General features: G+C 56.2%; 2 protein-coding genes and 1 non-coding gene across 3 annotated transcripts in view; 1 reads left to right on the top strand and 2 right to left on the bottom strand.

The window, feature by feature from the left end:
- Positions 1-599: 599 nt before the first annotated feature.
- Positions 600-3,132, bottom strand: GPS2 (G protein pathway suppressor 2). Its single transcript, XM_008573878.1, has 10 exons — positions 2,903-3,132; positions 2,419-2,528; positions 2,227-2,339; positions 2,017-2,096; positions 1,846-1,928; positions 1,502-1,655; positions 1,314-1,403; positions 1,149-1,228; positions 966-1,061; positions 600-780 (listed from the first exon to the last, which is right to left on the bottom strand). The coding sequence occupies exons 1-10, from the start codon at positions 2,994-2,996 to the stop codon at positions 697-699; spliced, it is 984 nt and encodes a 327-aa protein (XP_008572100.1). The 5' UTR covers positions 2,997-3,132; the 3' UTR covers positions 600-696.
- Positions 3,133-3,742: 610 nt separating this feature from the next.
- Positions 3,743-16,124, bottom strand: part of NEURL4 (neuralized E3 ubiquitin protein ligase 4) — a 12,821-nt gene continuing 439 nt past the window's right edge. The window contains exons 2-30 of the mRNA XM_008573906.1: positions 15,896-16,116; positions 14,578-15,022; positions 14,288-14,353; positions 13,842-14,140; positions 13,583-13,694; positions 13,402-13,490; positions 12,773-12,845; positions 12,344-12,608; positions 11,915-12,096; positions 11,204-11,289; positions 10,916-11,078; positions 10,622-10,820; positions 10,455-10,531; positions 10,280-10,358; positions 9,747-9,916; positions 9,522-9,653; positions 8,987-9,132; positions 8,685-8,909; positions 8,492-8,590; positions 8,246-8,407; positions 7,894-8,058; positions 6,932-7,090; positions 6,370-6,549; positions 6,142-6,229; positions 5,930-6,037; positions 5,638-5,782; positions 5,362-5,474; positions 5,109-5,274; positions 3,743-4,444 (exon numbers count right to left, since the gene is read on the bottom strand). Of these exons, the coding sequence (XP_008572128.1) occupies positions 4,240-4,444; positions 5,109-5,274; positions 5,362-5,474; positions 5,638-5,782; positions 5,930-6,037; positions 6,142-6,229; positions 6,370-6,549; positions 6,932-7,090; positions 7,894-8,058; positions 8,246-8,407; positions 8,492-8,590; positions 8,685-8,909; positions 8,987-9,132; positions 9,522-9,653; positions 9,747-9,916; positions 10,280-10,358; positions 10,455-10,531; positions 10,622-10,820; positions 10,916-11,078; positions 11,204-11,289; positions 11,915-12,096; positions 12,344-12,608; positions 12,773-12,845; positions 13,402-13,490; positions 13,583-13,694; positions 13,842-14,140; positions 14,288-14,353; positions 14,578-15,022; positions 15,896-16,116 (4,619 nt within the window). The 3' untranslated portion in view covers positions 3,743-4,239. The remainder of the gene's footprint in view (positions 4,445-5,108; positions 5,275-5,361; positions 5,475-5,637; positions 5,783-5,929; positions 6,038-6,141; positions 6,230-6,369; positions 6,550-6,931; positions 7,091-7,893; positions 8,059-8,245; positions 8,408-8,491; positions 8,591-8,684; positions 8,910-8,986; positions 9,133-9,521; positions 9,654-9,746; positions 9,917-10,279; positions 10,359-10,454; positions 10,532-10,621; positions 10,821-10,915; positions 11,079-11,203; positions 11,290-11,914; positions 12,097-12,343; positions 12,609-12,772; positions 12,846-13,401; positions 13,491-13,582; positions 13,695-13,841; positions 14,141-14,287; positions 14,354-14,577; positions 15,023-15,895; positions 16,117-16,124) is intronic.
- TRNAI-AAU lies at positions 11,727-11,800 on the top strand. The gene has a single exon. It is a non-coding gene; the product is annotated as a tRNA-Ile (tRNA).

Below are 16,124 nucleotides of genomic sequence, written 5' to 3'. Positions count from 1 at the left end.
GGGGGGGGGGGGGGGGGGGGGGTGTTTTTTGTTTTTTTTTTTTTTTTTTTTTTTTTTTTTTTTTTTTTTTAATTCAATCTGGAAACTGAAAGCTGTGGATTCTGGCAAATGGTCCCTGTGCCCTTCCCCCACTCATCCCTCATCTGATCCTATTCCCCATAGCCCTTTACCCCAAGCATCACCCCATAGACTGGGGACCAGCCCCCTCCCCTGCCTATGTCTCTCCCCAAACCCCTTTAGATGGGGAAGAAAGAGGAGAGGGGAGGGGACCTGCCTCCTCAGGCACCTGGGAGGGCTGTGCCCCCATGGGCTTCATCCTTTCCTGCGGGCTCTCCCCGACACATTTGTTAAAATCAAACCTGAATAAAACTACAAGTTTAATATGAAGCCCCCAACTCAGTGGCTTATTTGAATTAAATGGGTATTTGCTGGCTGAAAGGTGCATTTGGAAGCCGGAAACAAACTGAACTCTGCCACCAAGTTCACTGTAACTTAACTGTCTTACTTTGACTTGCTATGGACCTACCAGCCATCCCCCAACCCTGCAAGCAGCCTTCTGGACAGGTGGGTGGGAGGGAACACAAACAGCAGCAGCCATGGGCAGTGGCAGGTAGACTTTATTGGCCTGGGACACACATGGGGTGACCCCTACCCATGGTGGGGTGGGTGCATGAGGTTGATGATAGAATCTGATGGTCACTTGTGGTAAAATCGCGGGTTCTGGCTGTGTTGGATGAAAGGGAGCCGAGGGCCAGGTTGGCTGGTAGCTGCAAAGCCTGACTGGTAACGGTAACGAAAGGAGGGCTTTGTCAGTGCGAATGTTCTCCCTTCCATTTAACACTCTTATTGATGACCACCCCCAAGGAGGAAGGGAAAACCAGAGGGTATGGGCCACCTGTCTTACCTAATCCTGTTTTCCTGGTAGTGTAGGGATTCTGACAGGTATGTTGGATTACATCCCTTACCTTTCCTGCTGGTTGCATCTGCACAGGGATCTGAGGGGAAGCAAGCAGTCCCGGGGCTGGATGCAGAGCTTGGGGGTGCATGGGGCGCAGGGAGGACTGCAGAGAACAGAGACAGGACCTCAGGCATACTGGGGCTCCCCTCATCTTAGCCCTTACCCTGACCACCCAAAGCTCCCTACTCACTGAGTCAGAGAAGCCAGTCTGCTGGTTAGCATGTTCCATCTGCTTTTGCAAGGACAGGGCACCACCAGGCTGAAGGAACCCTAGGTGGAGAAGAAGGTTGTGTAAAATGGATAATGAGACAAGGAGGACCCATGGAGCTAGGGCTCCTGCATGGGGTGTTATCACCTGTCTGGGTGGGTTGAAAGTGGCCATGCACGGCATAGGGCTGTGGCTGTGGCTGAGATAGGTACTGCACTGCAGGAAACGCTGAAGGTGCTGAGAAAGGCAGGAGGCACAGCCATTAGAACCTCCTTTTATTCTACAACATTCCTCCCTCTGAGCTTTGAGGAAAGCCCCCCTCCCTCTTCACTCACCTCTGAGCTGCTGACTAGGACTATAGGCTGGCTGGGTGGGCCCATAGTGAGGTGGGGGCTGAGCAGTCCCATAGGCACCACCTGGGCTGCCTTGGAATTGCCCATGCTCTGGCGTCCCTGCAAAAGCAGCTGCTGAGCCCACGTAGTGCCGGGTCTAAGGAGGGACAATGAAAACTCACTGTAAACTCCGTAAATAGAGAAACTCAGTGATTTGTATATATTGCTTCATGCCTTGTATTTCCTTATACAATAAGTGCTTGATATATTTGCAACTTGACTACTAGGAGCAAGGATGCCTGGGTGGAAGGCAGCAGGGAAAAGCAATCCAATCCTACTTCTCTCACCGTAAGCACTTGGGGTCCAAACATCTGTTTGGCTCTGTCAGCCGCCATGAGGGTGCCTGGGCGATTGTGTCCTCCAGGGCTCCCTAGAAAGGGAGAGAGGCATCGTAATGCTGAAATGCGAGGCTGCAACCTCCAGGAGGGCCTATTCTAGGTGATTACTTTAGTCCTCACCCTGCATGCTGAGGAGATGAGTTCCTGTGTGAACAGTCAGGCCCTGCTGATACGCAGCTGATGTCAGAGTGGTTAGGTCACTGGAGTGAAAGGCAGGCAGGTCAAAGTCAAAGACAGGTGCCCCTTTTTTGCCATTACATACTGATTCTTTTGTTATCTGATCCCAGTTCCACTTAGCCCCCGTTTTTATTTTTAGCTCTCTGATCCCACCTCTGCTCCTTTCGCCTCCGTTTTTCTTCCTCATGTAAAACTTTCTTGAGCTGCAGGAAAAGCTGGTGCTTCTCTTCTTGTAGGGCCAAAAGCTTCTCCTGTAACTTTAGAATCTGGGAGGGGAAACACGAATAGATGAAGGCAAGGAGAGTCAAAGAAGTCAGAGCTGGGAAAGATCAAAGGACTGCTTACTTGTTCCTTAGTCTCCTCTAATGACATTCTCTCTTCCATCTCCTTTTTCTTCCTTCTCTCTTGCTCTTCCTTCATCTTCTGTTCCATCATCTTGTCCACCTCTTCTTCCTCTGGAGAATAAGGAAGAGTGGAGAAGTTGCAGAGTGGTGAAAATAATTCGAATGTTAGAGATGGAAGACCAGCAAAAATAAGTTATCCCAACAATCTCGTACGCTCTTGGCAATGGCTCTTCCCCTCTCGAGAGGATAGGCTTCCCTATCGTTGCAAAAGGGAACAGGGAGAGAGGGAGGCTTTATTAGGTGCTCTCCAAGGTCCTTCCCAGCTCAAGGGTTCTGGAGCTTGGACCAAGCCTCTTAACTCAACGGGACCGTTCCGTCCTCCAGCCCGGGCTGCGGGCGCACTGGTCGGCCCGTGGGTGGTGGCCAACCCTGGGATAGCGGCGCCATCCGGGTTCGTGTGTCCTCCCGCTGTGGCCCTGGCTCACCCTGCCGCTTGCGCTCCCGCTCCATCATGATGTGCCGGTGAAGAGCCCTGGCCATGGCGTTGGAAAGCTTGGGGCGCTCCAGGAGCGCGGGCATGGTGCTGCTGGGGGCGTTCGGGCCGCGGGCGCCTGGCTCTGTCACTGACTGCCGGACCTCGGATGGGGCCTGCGGGAAGGCGGGCGCTCAAGAGGACCGCGTCCGGCTGAGGCGGAAGCCCGTCCACCCGGCCCGATCGCCGCCCTGTCCATGTGTCCCGGGCGCCCGCCGCCCAGCCGGGTCCGCGGCCCCCGCTCCGCCGCACTCGCGGGTGGCGCCGGGGTCCTGGACTCGGTGCTCCCGCCAGCCCCAGGCGCCCGCCCCTCCCTACCCGCCTAGTCTGTGCTCTCCGAGGCCTCCGGTACGCCTGGGCCTTGCGTCACATCCGGCGAGCGCACCGAGTTCTTCCGGAGTCGCGGCGAGGCCGGCCTCGTGGGTTGGACGAGACGCGGCGACGGGAGCCCGCGGCGCCCAAATGTCGTGGCCCGGCCGGGAGGCCGCCTAGTCGCGGGTGTCGGCTCCCCGGGCGCCCGCGGCACTCTTCGGCTGGCGGAGCCACGGGCTCCGGAGAAGCGCGCGAGAGAGAGGCCGAGGCGGGTGCTCTGAGACGCTGTTTATTGGCTCCTTAGAAACCAGAGTCAGTAACAACTGTACAGAAACCCCTGGCGTCCACGCGCCCGCCCGCCCGTCCCCGCTCCCACCCCACGGCCCCGGAAAAGCAGCTTCACGTGGGCACGGGGAGAGACTCCTCTGGGATTCACAGTAACCAGAAAGAAAGAAGCGCGCGAGAGAGAGGCCGAGGCGGGTGCTCTGAGACGCTGTTTATTGGCTCCTTAGAAACCAGAGTCAGTAACAACTGTACAGAAACCCCTGGCGTCCACGCGCCCGCCCGCCCGTCCCCGCTCCCACCCCACGGCCCCGGAAAAGCAGCTTCACGTGGGCACGGGGAGAGACTCCTCTGGGATTCACAGTAACCAGAAAGAAAAACGGAAATAAATTAAGTGATATGAGGGAGGGGAGTAATAGGGAGTCGTGTTCCCCAAATCAGTGCATGGAGCGGGGCACCCAGGGTTGGAGCTGGGCTCCCCACAGCTCCCTCCTACCAGAGGGAGTGTTCTGGGGCCCTGGACATGGAGATGCCACTTCCATCTGAATCTGAGAGCCTGCCTACGTGCTCCTACGCATCTGCCAAGACTGAGCACCTGTGCATGCCATGAGTCACTGGAATGACGTGGAGGCAGTCGTCACTCAGAGTCCACGGGCCCACGGCCCAACTGTGCTTGTACTGGTGGCGTCTCACTCCTCATTCCACCCGTACCAGCAGGGCATAGAGGAGTGTGGCCCCCTTCTCCTTAGTGACCCACTCAAGTTCAGCTGGGCTGAAATGAGGGTCAGGAGGTTCTCTGAGGGCAGTGGAAGGGGGGCCCGGAGTGTAGGAGCCAGGGCGCACGCACACCTGGAATGCCACCTGAGCCTGGTGCGTCCGCTGGGATTTGGAGTCCCGGAATCTGTCAGACGAGAAGCAGAAATGGGGAAATGAGGCCCCTGGCCCCAACAGCTCTCCCCCTTACTCTGCTCCAACCACACAGGCCTTGCTGTCCCTTACCTTATCAGGCCTTAGCTCTAGCTGTTCTCTCTACCTAAAATAGCCTTCTTCCTACAGCCTGCTCAGCTAAATCCTTCACTTCCTTTTTCAAGCTTTTGCTCAAATGTCACCTTTGCATGTGTGTGGTGGGGAGTGGGAGTTTGTTCTTGTTTTTGGCGGCTGGCCAGCGTGGGGATCCGACAAATCTCACCTTCTTATAGTGCTGACCCTGACTGGCCTATTTAATACACCTACTCCAACCACACTTCTCATCTACTTCACCCCACTCTCCTTCTTTCTTTCCACACAGTACTTACTCATCACCATTAAAAATACTAATACTTATGTATAAACATTCTAGAGAGAGAGAAGACATGAGTTCCACAAAACCAAGTTTCCTTTTTTGTTCAGTGGGACAGCATATAGTGTTACTTATTTAATGAATGAGTGAAGAAAGGGTTGAGAGTGGAGACTGAGCAACTAGCAAGACAAGGTGGGAAAAGGGGAAGGCAAGTCAGGAAGACCCAAGTGGCCCTCTCTTGGTTGGAGCCCCTGGAGCTCTGTCCCTACCCCTCCTGTGTACTCACTGCACTTTGGAGGCCAGGGTCTCAACCCCAGCATATTGAAGGGAGGGGGAAAGCAGCACTGGAGGGGGCTGCTCCTCCCGAGGAGGTGCACAGTTCTCGCCAGGCTCTTCGAACCCTACCCCAGGCTCTCCCTTCAAGGGCCGGCAGCTCAGGATGGAGGCAGTGCCTGTGAGGACAGCTTGGTGAGGGCAGCCCTTTTTGGTCCTATGGCCCCCAGGCCCAGTCTGCCCTGCCTCTGCCTGCTCCACAGTACCTGCTCCCAGCTCCCCTCGGTCCAGCACCCTCCTTATGGCTGCCACATTGCTCCCATGATACGCCATGTGCCATTTCTTGGTTAGTGTCCCAGCCTCCAAGCGGGGATTCACCCTAGGAGATATACAGATAGGGCAGAGAACAAAGATCACTGGCTCCCCAAGGTCACCCCCTAGACAGGAAGTTCTATCACTTCTTCCAGGTACTCTCTTGGGATCCTCCTTTCTCGGGGAAGCAAAGAACAATAGGGAAATGGATACCCCTGCCTCATATATACCTGAGGTTGAACCTGCACCAGCCAAAGGGCAGGGCGTATTCCCGGGGGGGCTCCCCTCGGCGCCTGTGGGCCTCATCTCCTCGAAGCTTCCGGCAAGACTCACAGTAGCACAGGCTACGCTTCGGCGGAGACATGAAATAATCCTCTGCAGGAGAGTGGGTAGAGGCTTGGTGCTGTGGCTGCTGCCCTGGGTTTCAACCATGCTGCTGCCCTCCAGCTGGTCTCCAAAGCTCTGGGCATGGCCCTGGCCTGGTCACTGGAATAAGGTGGGTTCTGGGGTACCAGGACTCACCAGGAAGCAGCAGCAGTTCTTGGAAGCGGGAGCAAAGAGCATGGTACTCGCAGCTCTTTAGAGGGTTAGCAGCGGGCAGTGGACCCCAGCACACACTCTCCTTGATACCTAAGGGAGCAGAGTGGGCACAGGTTACAGGATCTGGGGCTCGAAGCATAGAAAAGGGGACAGAGGAATGGGGACAGGATCTTGGTCCCTTCAGGCTGGCGCACCGTCTACCATGTCAGCTTTCTCCATGTCCCCTTGGGTTCCAGCACCTTTCCCACTGGCAGTCCCTGGTTCAGGGCTTACGATTGTCACCTGCAGGAGAGAGGGGTAGTCAGCCAGAGCTTGATCACACCCCAGGCCCTGCTGATGCCCTGTGGACCACAGACTTCCCCTTTACTCAGATAGCCCAGTCGCCCAGGCAATCCCTCCTCCCTGCCTTCACTGCCACTCACCTGCTCACACTGTCCATAGAGGTCCACGAGTGCATGACAGGGCTGGGGCACGTCTATCACAGCCACCCCCTGGTCCACCCCATTGACATAGAGATGCAGCCCGCCAGTGCTGTCCAGCCGCAGTCCCAGGATGGTGCCTTCAGGACACGTGTCCAGATTTGGCCCAAACTTCTCACAGATCTGGGAGGAGAGACTTATTGTCCTCCAATGATCAGACTCCCACCACCAGCAGCCATTCCCATCCTTCACTCCGTTTCCGGTTACTAGTCCCTGGGCTTTGCCTCCACCCTTGCCCACTGACTAGGCTCTACCCCCACTTCAATTAGCTAGAGTCCCCCCTCCCCCTTCCCCACTTGTAACTTTCTCAACAGCAGGGACATAGAAGGAAGCAGCAGGCCTGAGACTGACAGGTGGATGGCACTTATGCCCTTGCCCACCCACTACTGTCCCTCTTTAGACCTGTGGTCCTACCTCTGGGGCTAGGGCTTCCCTTCTCCCCTTTGGCCAGCACCTCCCTACTCAAAGGCCTAGCCCTCACCTTTCTCTCTGGCTCCCTACTCACCTTGAGACCATTGTGGAAGACCCCACGGCCCCGCAGCAGCCAGGCTGCCCGTTTGAGGGCACAGGCAGAAGCAGGGAAATTGAGCCTCTCAGGTGGGCAGGTGATGACTCCCAGGACAAGGGAAGATGTCCACTGTCGGTTCAGAAAGTCTATCCGCACCTGGGGAGAAGGAACTACTCCACAATCACAGCCTCCTGGGAAGAGCCAGGCTCCTCATCTCAGCCAGGGAGGAAACATTGCACCTCTGAGTGCGGCCTGGGATGCTGTCCTTTCTATTGCTGGGAGGGACTGGAAACTGCAAATCTATTTTGTTTCCTTCCCTCTTTGAACCTTGGTCTTGCTGTTGCAAGACCAAGGTTGGATTCTTGTCTTCCATTAGACAAGGATGGATTCTTGTCTTCCATTAGACAAGGATGGATTCTTGTCTCTAGGGACTGCCGTCACCTGGCCAACTTTGATGTATCTTTTAGCCTGGAGCAGAAAGACCCCCTCCTCGGGGCCGGACCGTGGCTCACTCGGTAGAGTGCGGTGCTGATAACACCAAGGCCTCGGGTTCGGATCCCACGTAGGGACGGCCGGTTCGCTCACTGGCTGAGCGTGGTGCTGACAACACCAAGTCGAGGGTTAAGATCCCCTTACCGGTCATCTTTTAAAAAAAAAAAAAAAAAAAAAAGAAAGACCCCCTCCTCTGGAAAGCCCCCCTATTCCCACATACAGAATCAAGCATCTCCCCTGGCCTTCCCCAGCCCCTACGTACTGCTTCCCTTACCAGTCACCAGGTGGGGACTGGGTGGTAACTGATCTATAACCGCCAGTACAGAGTATGAACAAAAGCCCAGGAAGCTCATCCGAGGGGCCTTGCCTTCCACTTTTTTCTTCCCCTACAAAAGCCTTCATCCAGGAGTGTTAGCACTGGGTCACCCTGGAGCAAGAAGAATTGAGGATAAGGAGGCAGGGCCCACCTGGACCAGCAGCTGGGGTACCAGAGGCTGGTTGAGGACAACGATGCCCTGATTGTAGCTGGCCACCCGTGTTGCTGTACGATTTCCATTAGACAAGAGGATATTCTTCCCATGGTTCTCTAGGAACTCGAGGGCTGTGGGCATAATATCCACTTGATTCTGGCCCTGATGCAGAGGAAGAGACTGAGATGCATGGGTTGCCAATGCCAGGCCCAACCAACCCCCTGGGGTTTACACAGAGCTTGAATATGAGCCTCTGCCAGACTATCAGAGAACCCAAGAAAGGCCTGGTGTCTTGTGGTCCACCAACTGCCCATCCATGTGCCCAGCAGGCCCTGCTGCAGCCTCTTACTCCTGAGCCATGCTCTTCACCCTCATCATCCTCCTCGCCCTCACTGCCAGTGTCCGAGCCGGGGGAAGGAGGCTGGGTGCCTTCTGGCTCCTCCATCCTCGTGGAACTGACAATAGACAAACTGCGTACTGGCCCATAGAGATCCAACACAGCCCACACATTCTGGGGACACACAAGACCCAGAAATCAGCGCTTAGCAGAAGACTTCAACCCACTCCCAGAACCCAAGGAAGCTCTTAGCTCTACCTTGGCAATGCCCGTGGCTGCAGGCCCCATATCCTCTCCATCTACCAGGATGTGCATTGTGTCATCTGCCCCCCGACGAATGCCCACGCGACTCCCCACCTAGAACCAAGGTGGGACAGGACAGATGCTTGGTCCTCTCTCCCAGCCTCCCCCACTCCCGACCCCTCCCTGTCTCTGGAGTCAGCTGCTTCACCCCCAGCCTCTCCAGGTTCCGGCCATAGTTCATCCTCTGGAGCTGCCCGTCGCGCCTCACTTCACAGCTGGACACCATCCAGGTGGTCTTAGTCCGGAGCTCCGGCAGGGAGGGAGGCAGCCCCAGGCCCCCACCTGCCCCAGGCCCCATCTCCCCGGGCGCTAATGTGGTCAGTCCCAGCCGGAGGGAACCTGCCCACTTCTCATCCAGCTCTTCCACTTTCACCTGTAAGAGAGAGAATAGATTCACTGGCCCTGTTGTGATGGGCCCAGCAGCCCATCTGCTGCATTGCCACAGCCCACCTCAAAGACTTCCTCAGCCTTGAGCTCTTTAGTGCTGAAGACAAGGCCATGAGCATAGCCAGCCGCACGCACCGCCCTCGTGCCCTCCTCCTCCAGAGTGATGTTCTTGCCGCAAGTACTGTGGAATCGGTGAGCCACGCCAGCCACTGGAAAGACAGCACCAGAAGAAGGGGTAGGATTGGGGCAGCAAACTTCACACAGAACAGAGCAAAGCTTTCAGATGCAACAGGAAGTGGACATAAAAGCCCCATCTGCCATCTCTCCCCAGGATGTCCTGACACCACCTTTCACCGCAGCTCATTTGCAAACCTGGTATGCCCAGTTATGGTGTCCTGGCCCCTTGATGGCAGGGAAGCTTTTAGGCTTTGTGATGAGGTATAACTTCCCCTCTTGGCTGCTTGCCACCACAGGCTGCTCCCTCCCCATCACCTGCAGGTGGGTGCCCCAGCCTTTGAACAGCTTCCCTAACCCGGAACCTAATCAGGCTCACAGCAGGCAAGCAGAGCCCACCCTCCATCCCTCTCTGCCACTGAACCTGGGGAGTGCAAGGGGAATGACTTCTCGGTGGCAGTGTTGCTGGTCGCCAGACTGTTGTCCATGGGGCCGGTGGCACTGGTGATAGACACTTGGACACACTGGCCATAGAGATCCACCACCGCATACACCTCTGGGTAGGAAAGGAAGGGGTCAGATGCTTGACAGCTCAGGGTGGGTTGGTCTAAGGATGGCAGGCCGAAAGCTGCATAGTAGTCACCTTTACCCGGAGGCAAGCCTGAGCAGGCGGCACCTTGGTCCTGGCCATTGATGAAGTAGTGCAGATCGCCCTTGGCCGTTCGCATCATGCCAATGCGTGCACCTGTGCCCAGTGCATCCAGGTCGCACCCATAGTTGTTGCGCATTGTATTACCATCTTGCATAATGGCTGTGCCACTGGGGGAATGGCAGAAGGGGTGGGTCAGCCTCCCAGCTTTTCCCCTACATTGGCCCCTGCCCAGTCCCTGCCTGTCGAGACCTTCAGTGCCTTGGACTGGAGTCTTGATCTGAGTCTGAAGCCCAATTTTATGTCCTTTGTCCCTGGGATACCCCCAGGAAAAAGTAGGAACTACCCTAAAAGGGAGGAGGATTGTGCCCCTACAGGGCTAGGCGGGACTTCCCAGAATTGAAGGGTGGGGGCAGTCAGATCCCATAGGTCTGCCACTGCCTGTGGCCAGCACAGGTCCAAACCCTGCTTCTCTGATCCCAGCCAGCTCCACACAGTCCCACCAAGATGGTCTCAAAAGCAGGCAGCCCAACCTCAACATCCACGTATCATAGTCAATGTCTGTCATAGTGTTGGGGAATTCCAGATCTTCGGGCCGAATAGCGGTCACTCCTAGAAGGAGGCAGGGGTAGGTCAGAGCTGACCCCTCAGGCTACAGACATCCAGAACCCTCCGCCTCCCTGGACAGACACACAGATACCCCCTCACCAGCCTCAATGGACCCTGACCAGCGGTCCACCATCTTCTGAATGACAATTTCAAACAGCTCTCCATCCCGCAGGGCCCTGAAGGGAGAGTGGCGATCAGAGGTGCCCTACTTGGGTGGCTGAGGCTGGGCAGTAGGAAGGTGGGAACATGAAAGTCCAGAGACTGACCGGTTGGAAATGACGATGGCATCATTGAACTCGCTGCGGCAGTTGTGGCGGAGCGCAGTGCGGCCCCCGTTGGTGATGACTGCGTTACTGCCGTGTAGCTGGTGGAAGCGCAAGTCAGAGCCCCCAACCCCTGAGGATGGGGAGCTTGGAGACACCTGGTTATTCCCCTCAGGGAGAGGCTCAGGGATTGGAGGCACCTCTGCAAGGGTGGACATCAGCCATGAGGTCTCCAGGTATCTCTGAGGCCTCCCAAGGCCACCCTAATTCCGTGTCCCAGCCCAGCCCTGCCCTCACCCATGTCATCCACAATGGTGGCCTGGGCTGCCTGGCCGTAGAGATCGACGACAGCATAGACACCTGGGGGAACGTTCCAGGCAGCAGGGCCCTGAGTCATCCCATTGACAAAGAAGTGGAGAGTGCCGTCCTCCCGCCGCACCACGCCCACCGTGTCCCCTGCCTTGGAAGAAGTGGAGGCTAGAGTGAGGAGTCAGGCAGAGCTCCTGCCTGGGTTGGTCCTGCATCAGCTCTGCCTTGCCCACCTCCCCCCTACTGTGTGACCAGGCAGTACACCCACTCTCCCACCTTGAGGCGGTCCAGGTTGTGCCCGTATTCATCCAGGATGGTTGTTCCATTGTGCATCACCCCGTTCCCGGTCATCATCCAGGTCCCTGGGGGCATAAGGAGTGGCAGAGAACATGATGGGCAAAGCAGGTCTCCTCTCCTTTACGTAGTGGCCCAACATCACTCCTTTGAGCCGATAGCTCACTCTGCCTTTTTTTTTTTTTTTTTTTTTTTTAAAGATGACCGGTAAGGGGATCTTAACCCTTGACTTGGTGTTGTCAGCACCACGCTCAGCCAGTGAGCAAACCGGCCATCCCTATATGGGATCCAAACCCGGGGCCTTGGTGTTATCAGCACTGCACTCTCCCGAGTTGAGCCACGGGCCGGACCTCACTCTGCCTTTTGACAGCTGGCTTTCTCCCGTGAGCAGGACAAGAAAACTGTAGTCTCAAGAGAGCCACAGGCCAGGCCCTGCCCATGTGGCACTCTCCACCACTAAATGAATCATCACAAGTGTGACACGTGAAAAAGGGACTGGAGGGCTGGCTGGTTAGCTTGGTTGGTTAGAGTGTGGTGCCAATAACACCAAGGTCCAGGGTTCAATCCCTGGACCGGCCAGCTGCCAAAAAAAGAAGTGGGGGTTGGTGGCTGGAGAACAAGTGCCAGCCAGTGCTGCAGTAACAGCTTCTTCCCTAGAACCCTGTCCTGGCCCCGCCCTTCTTGGCAGCTCACCAGAGCGCAAGTTGGTCATGGTGGAGGGCAACTGGAGGTAGGCAGGGTTGTGAGTGGTGACACCAATCTCAATGGAGCCAGCCCATTTGTCCACCATCTTGTCAATGCGCACCTGGAACACCTCTCCATCCCTCAGGGCTCTGCTGCTCAGCACCACACCGTGATTGAAGTCATCAGTGGCGCTGAGGGCACAGCAATCAAGAATTCAGATCCCCAACACAGGCTCTGAGTGTGCCAAGGCCTAGCCCAGCAATGCCTGCCTGACACCCACCGCCCCAAGCCAACCAACTAAACCTCAAACTGAGGAAGGCTTCCCATTCTTCAGAACTCCCCAGACCAGACTCCCTCTGCCTCTCGCTTTCCCCCCTTTCCCCCACAAATCCCATTAGAGCCCCTTCTGCAGGCTTCTCCCCACCCCATGGGCCATACTGGGGCCTCAGGGCAGTGCGTCCCTCATGGGTGATGGCTGCTTTCTGCCCACAGTTGGGGTGGAAGAGCAGGCGCTCAGGTTCTGCCTGGGCAGCAGGAGCAGCACGGCGAAGAGCACCCTCAGGGGACAGCGCCCGCAGGATGGCATTGTTTCGGCGTAGACGGTCGCTGTGATTGTTATTGTGGACAATGGTCACCTTCACTGCCATCCCATACAAGTCCACCACACCATACACCACCGGGGGTGTCAACGGGGTAGCCACACCTGTGGCAGTAGAAGGTACAGTGATTGCGGGGAGAACAAGGGAAGAAGAGTCAAATATGGGGAGACCAAATCCCAAAGAGAGGCAGGAGTATGAGGTACAGACCCCAGTCCCCACCCCTCACAGAAAGCCCTGGCCCAGTGACCCTTTCTAAGCATCCCCTTACCCTGATCGATGCCATTAATGAAGAAATGCAGGGCAGAGTTGGACTTCCTTGTGAGGCCAATGTGGTCACCCTCCTAATCAAAGTACAAAAATAGCTCAGTCTGGAATCTATCTACAGCAGTCTTCAGCACGGTCCTGGGTCCTTCCCACCACCCCGTTCCACAGGGAACAGCTCCAAAACGATGTTCATGCAAGTCTCAGACCACCCTGGAGGAAAGGTAGGATAGGTCCTAGGTCCCTGTTTTCCAGACATGATAATTTCTACATATTCTGAACGTTCAGTGCAAGATGGTTAAACCATCTTACAAGCATCAACTTCTCTAAATCTCAATCTATAAGTACTGCTAATAAGCTCATTAAAAAAAAAACAAACCAACAACCATAGAGGATAAGTGTCTAGCCTCAGACCATAACCACAAGTAGCCAAACAAACAGAGAAGGAAATGAATCATCTGATTCCAAAATCTGGGTGCTTAACTGTTGGGTAACCCTGTCTTCTCAGAAGGAATCTTCAGGCAACAGAAAAAGGGACTTGCTCTAGGTGACAGAGGAGACCAATGTGTGCTGCCCAAATGGGGACACAAGTGGCTCCCCTGGAGAGGGGCCAGAGGCTTTGTGTCCCACCCTTACCTGTAGCTCATCCAGACTGAATTCACAGTATTCCCGGCGCGTGCCTTTGCCATTGGTCAGGATCCCGCAGCCGCTCATCATGATCGTACCTGGGTGCAGGTGGACACCCTGGTTAGGATATGGGCTTCCTTCCCCTCAGTACCCCCAGGCCTGCACCCCCACCCCTGCCTGGGGCTGGTACCTGACTGGAGGTTGGTCATGGTGGCTGGATACTCCAAACTGTTGGGATTGTGGGTGGTGACACCAATCTCAATGGAGCCTGACCACTTATCTACAAGCTTGTCGATACGGATCTGGGGTTAAATGATAGCAGAAGGGAGGAGCAGGAAACCCTTAGCTTTTGGTCCTTCCCCAGGCCCCACCCTTCCAGCATCAAGGGTTGAGCCCCATCTTTAGCTCCCAGAGGTGAGACGCCAGCCAGACCCCAGGACCTTGCACACCTCAAACATTTCATTGTCTCGAAGCGGGCGGTTGGTCATGACAACCCCGTTGTTGAATTCGTCCAGGGGCCGCCGGCGCTCAGCTGTCTTATTATTGTTGCTGAGTTTGATGAGGGTCCCACACTTCTCGTGAAAGAGTAGGGCGTCATTGGAAGTAAGGATGGGCGAGGTGGCAGCACTGCTAGACCCAAGCCCATCCCCGGCTGGTGGGGAGCTCAGGTTCACATTCAGAAGCCCCCCGTTGTAGGCAGACAGGATGGCATTGCTCACCACCTCAGAGAGCTCCATGCTGGCAAAGTCTACAGCAGCAAGATAGAGAAAGGCAGGTGAGATGGGACATTATACACTCAGGCTTGGTACCCTCTTTCCCTACCCCTCTCCTGAGGTCCCTCCCTTGTCCACATCACTTCCCGCTTCCCTTCCCAGGGCCTCCCCAGAGCCCTCACCATTATGTGACTCAAGGCTGTTAGGAAACGTCTCCGGCCGGGCCTGCGCTGGGGACACCATGAAGGCTGGGGACCAGGTGAGATGGGAGGGGAATAATGGTTCAGTCCCTGCTTCAGTGCCCACAGCCAAGAGACCCCCTCCTCTAGCCCCTGCTCTCTCCTTCAACAGACTTGGGGGTCTGAATGGCTCTGCCATGCCCAGTCTCACTTGTCACTGCATTTCCCCCATTCCTTCAGCCATTCCTTCTGCCCCACCCCTCCACCACCACCCTAGCTGTGTGTGTTCTTACCTTCATCCCCAGAGGTCCCCTGTTCAGCCAAAGCAGAATCTTCAGCGGGGGCTGAGGGTTCGAGGGGAGGTGTGGGGATGGGAGCAGGGAGGCTGAAGCCTGGCTCAGGGGGTAGCACGGTGATCTGGGTGCACTTGCCATAAAGGTCCACGACGGCCCAGACACGAGTGGGCAGGCCTGTGGCGGCCACTCCGCAATCCCGCCCATTCACCCAGAGCCGAAGCTCCCCTGCAACAGTACGCTCCACGCCCACGCGGTCCCCTTCGCCAAGCTGGTCCAGGTCCTGTCCATACTCCTCCAGCACAGAGCGTCCATCTCTCAGCACCGAGCAGCCCGACACTACCCATGAGCCCCCCTTCAGCCCCGTAGCACTGCTTGGGAAGTCCAGCACACTGGGGTCCAGTGCTGTTACCCCAATCTCAATGGAACCACTCCACGAGTTGACCTGCGATGGAGTGGTGGACAGAGAGTCAGTATGGGCAACAAACGGGTTTCTGCCACTAAGAAACCACATTCCACAAACCACTGCATCCGCCCTCTTCCACATCTCTGACAGCTAACTGGCTTTCTCTCTCATGAGACATTAATCCAAAGATGCAGACCCACGAGTAATTTTCTGGACTCTGTTTCAGTAATTAGTTGGGCCAAGCAATTCTGCTCTGTACTCAGTGTTGACTACACCAGTGCTTTCCCTGCCAAGCAGGCTAAATTCCCTGATTCCAGCCTCCTGCCTCCTCTAACTTCCCTGATCTCTACGGCACTCCAACCACCCAAATTCACATGCTTCCTGTGCCTATATCCTTGCTTTGGTATATCAATCACTCTCTTCCCGGGGCCCAATTCTCTTCTTGGCTCAAACTCCACCCAGATTCTCTCTCCTCCCAGATTCTTTCTCTGTGAGTTAAATCACACACACCTCCCCCTACCCGAGTATTTCTCCTCACCTATCTTTCTAGCTCTACCTGTAGATTTGTCCTTCAATGGTCTGTTCTTTCCTTGGTATCTCTCTTTTCTTCCAATCACATCTTTGACATCTCTCCATCCCCCATCGCCAAGAAACTGATCCAGGAGGTCTGTTTCCCAGCCATTCTAATGGGTGAGCCTCCGTGTCCCTTCCCGGATTCTGGGTCTTGAGGAAACCCAAGCTCTCCTTGTCCCCTCTTTCAGACTGAATGTTTCTGCTTCGTGCACCCTTCCTGTCCATCACCTAGTGTTCTCTGGGCTGTCGGTTCCCTCTCGGTTGCTGGTGATGTGGACTACCCCTACCTGTCCTACCCCGCCTCCCTCCACAGCTCGGTTCCCGGCCCCAGCTCTGCACCTTGCGGTCGATGCGGACGGTGAAGACGCGTCCATCGCGCAAGGGTTCCCGGCTCAACACCAGCCCGTGGTTAAACTCCTGGCCCGGCTGCTGCCTCCGCGCTGTCCGCCCACAGGCCGACAGGCTCACCAAGCGCCCGGTGCGGGGGTGCAGGTCCCCGCCGCTGCCGAGACCCCCGCTGGACCCCGGTCCTGGGCCGCTCCCGCCGGGGCCCCCACCCCCGCCCGGC

This window comes from Galeopterus variegatus, unplaced genomic scaffold (assembly GCF_000696425.1).
Source record: "Galeopterus variegatus unplaced genomic scaffold, G_variegatus-3.0.2 Scaffold970, whole genome shotgun sequence".
In the NCBI taxonomy this organism is placed as follows: domain Eukaryota; kingdom Metazoa; phylum Chordata; class Mammalia; order Dermoptera; family Cynocephalidae; genus Galeopterus; species Galeopterus variegatus.
This window is presented reverse-complemented; position numbering and strand designations above follow the sequence as displayed.

Coding starts and splice junctions, on each gene's coding strand:
- GPS2 (XM_008573878.1), bottom strand. CDS start 2,996: ATGCCCGCGCTCCTGGAGCGCCCCAAGCTTTCCAACGCCATGGCCAGG. Junction 1,656..1,845: donor TTGGACCCCAAGTGCTTACG/GTGAGAGAAGTA, acceptor GTCCCTCCTTAG/ACCCGGCACTACGTGGGCTC. Junction 1,062..1,148: donor AGACTGGCTTCTCTGACTCA/GTGAGTAGGGAG, acceptor TGTTCTCTGCAG/TCCTCCCTGCGCCCCATGCA.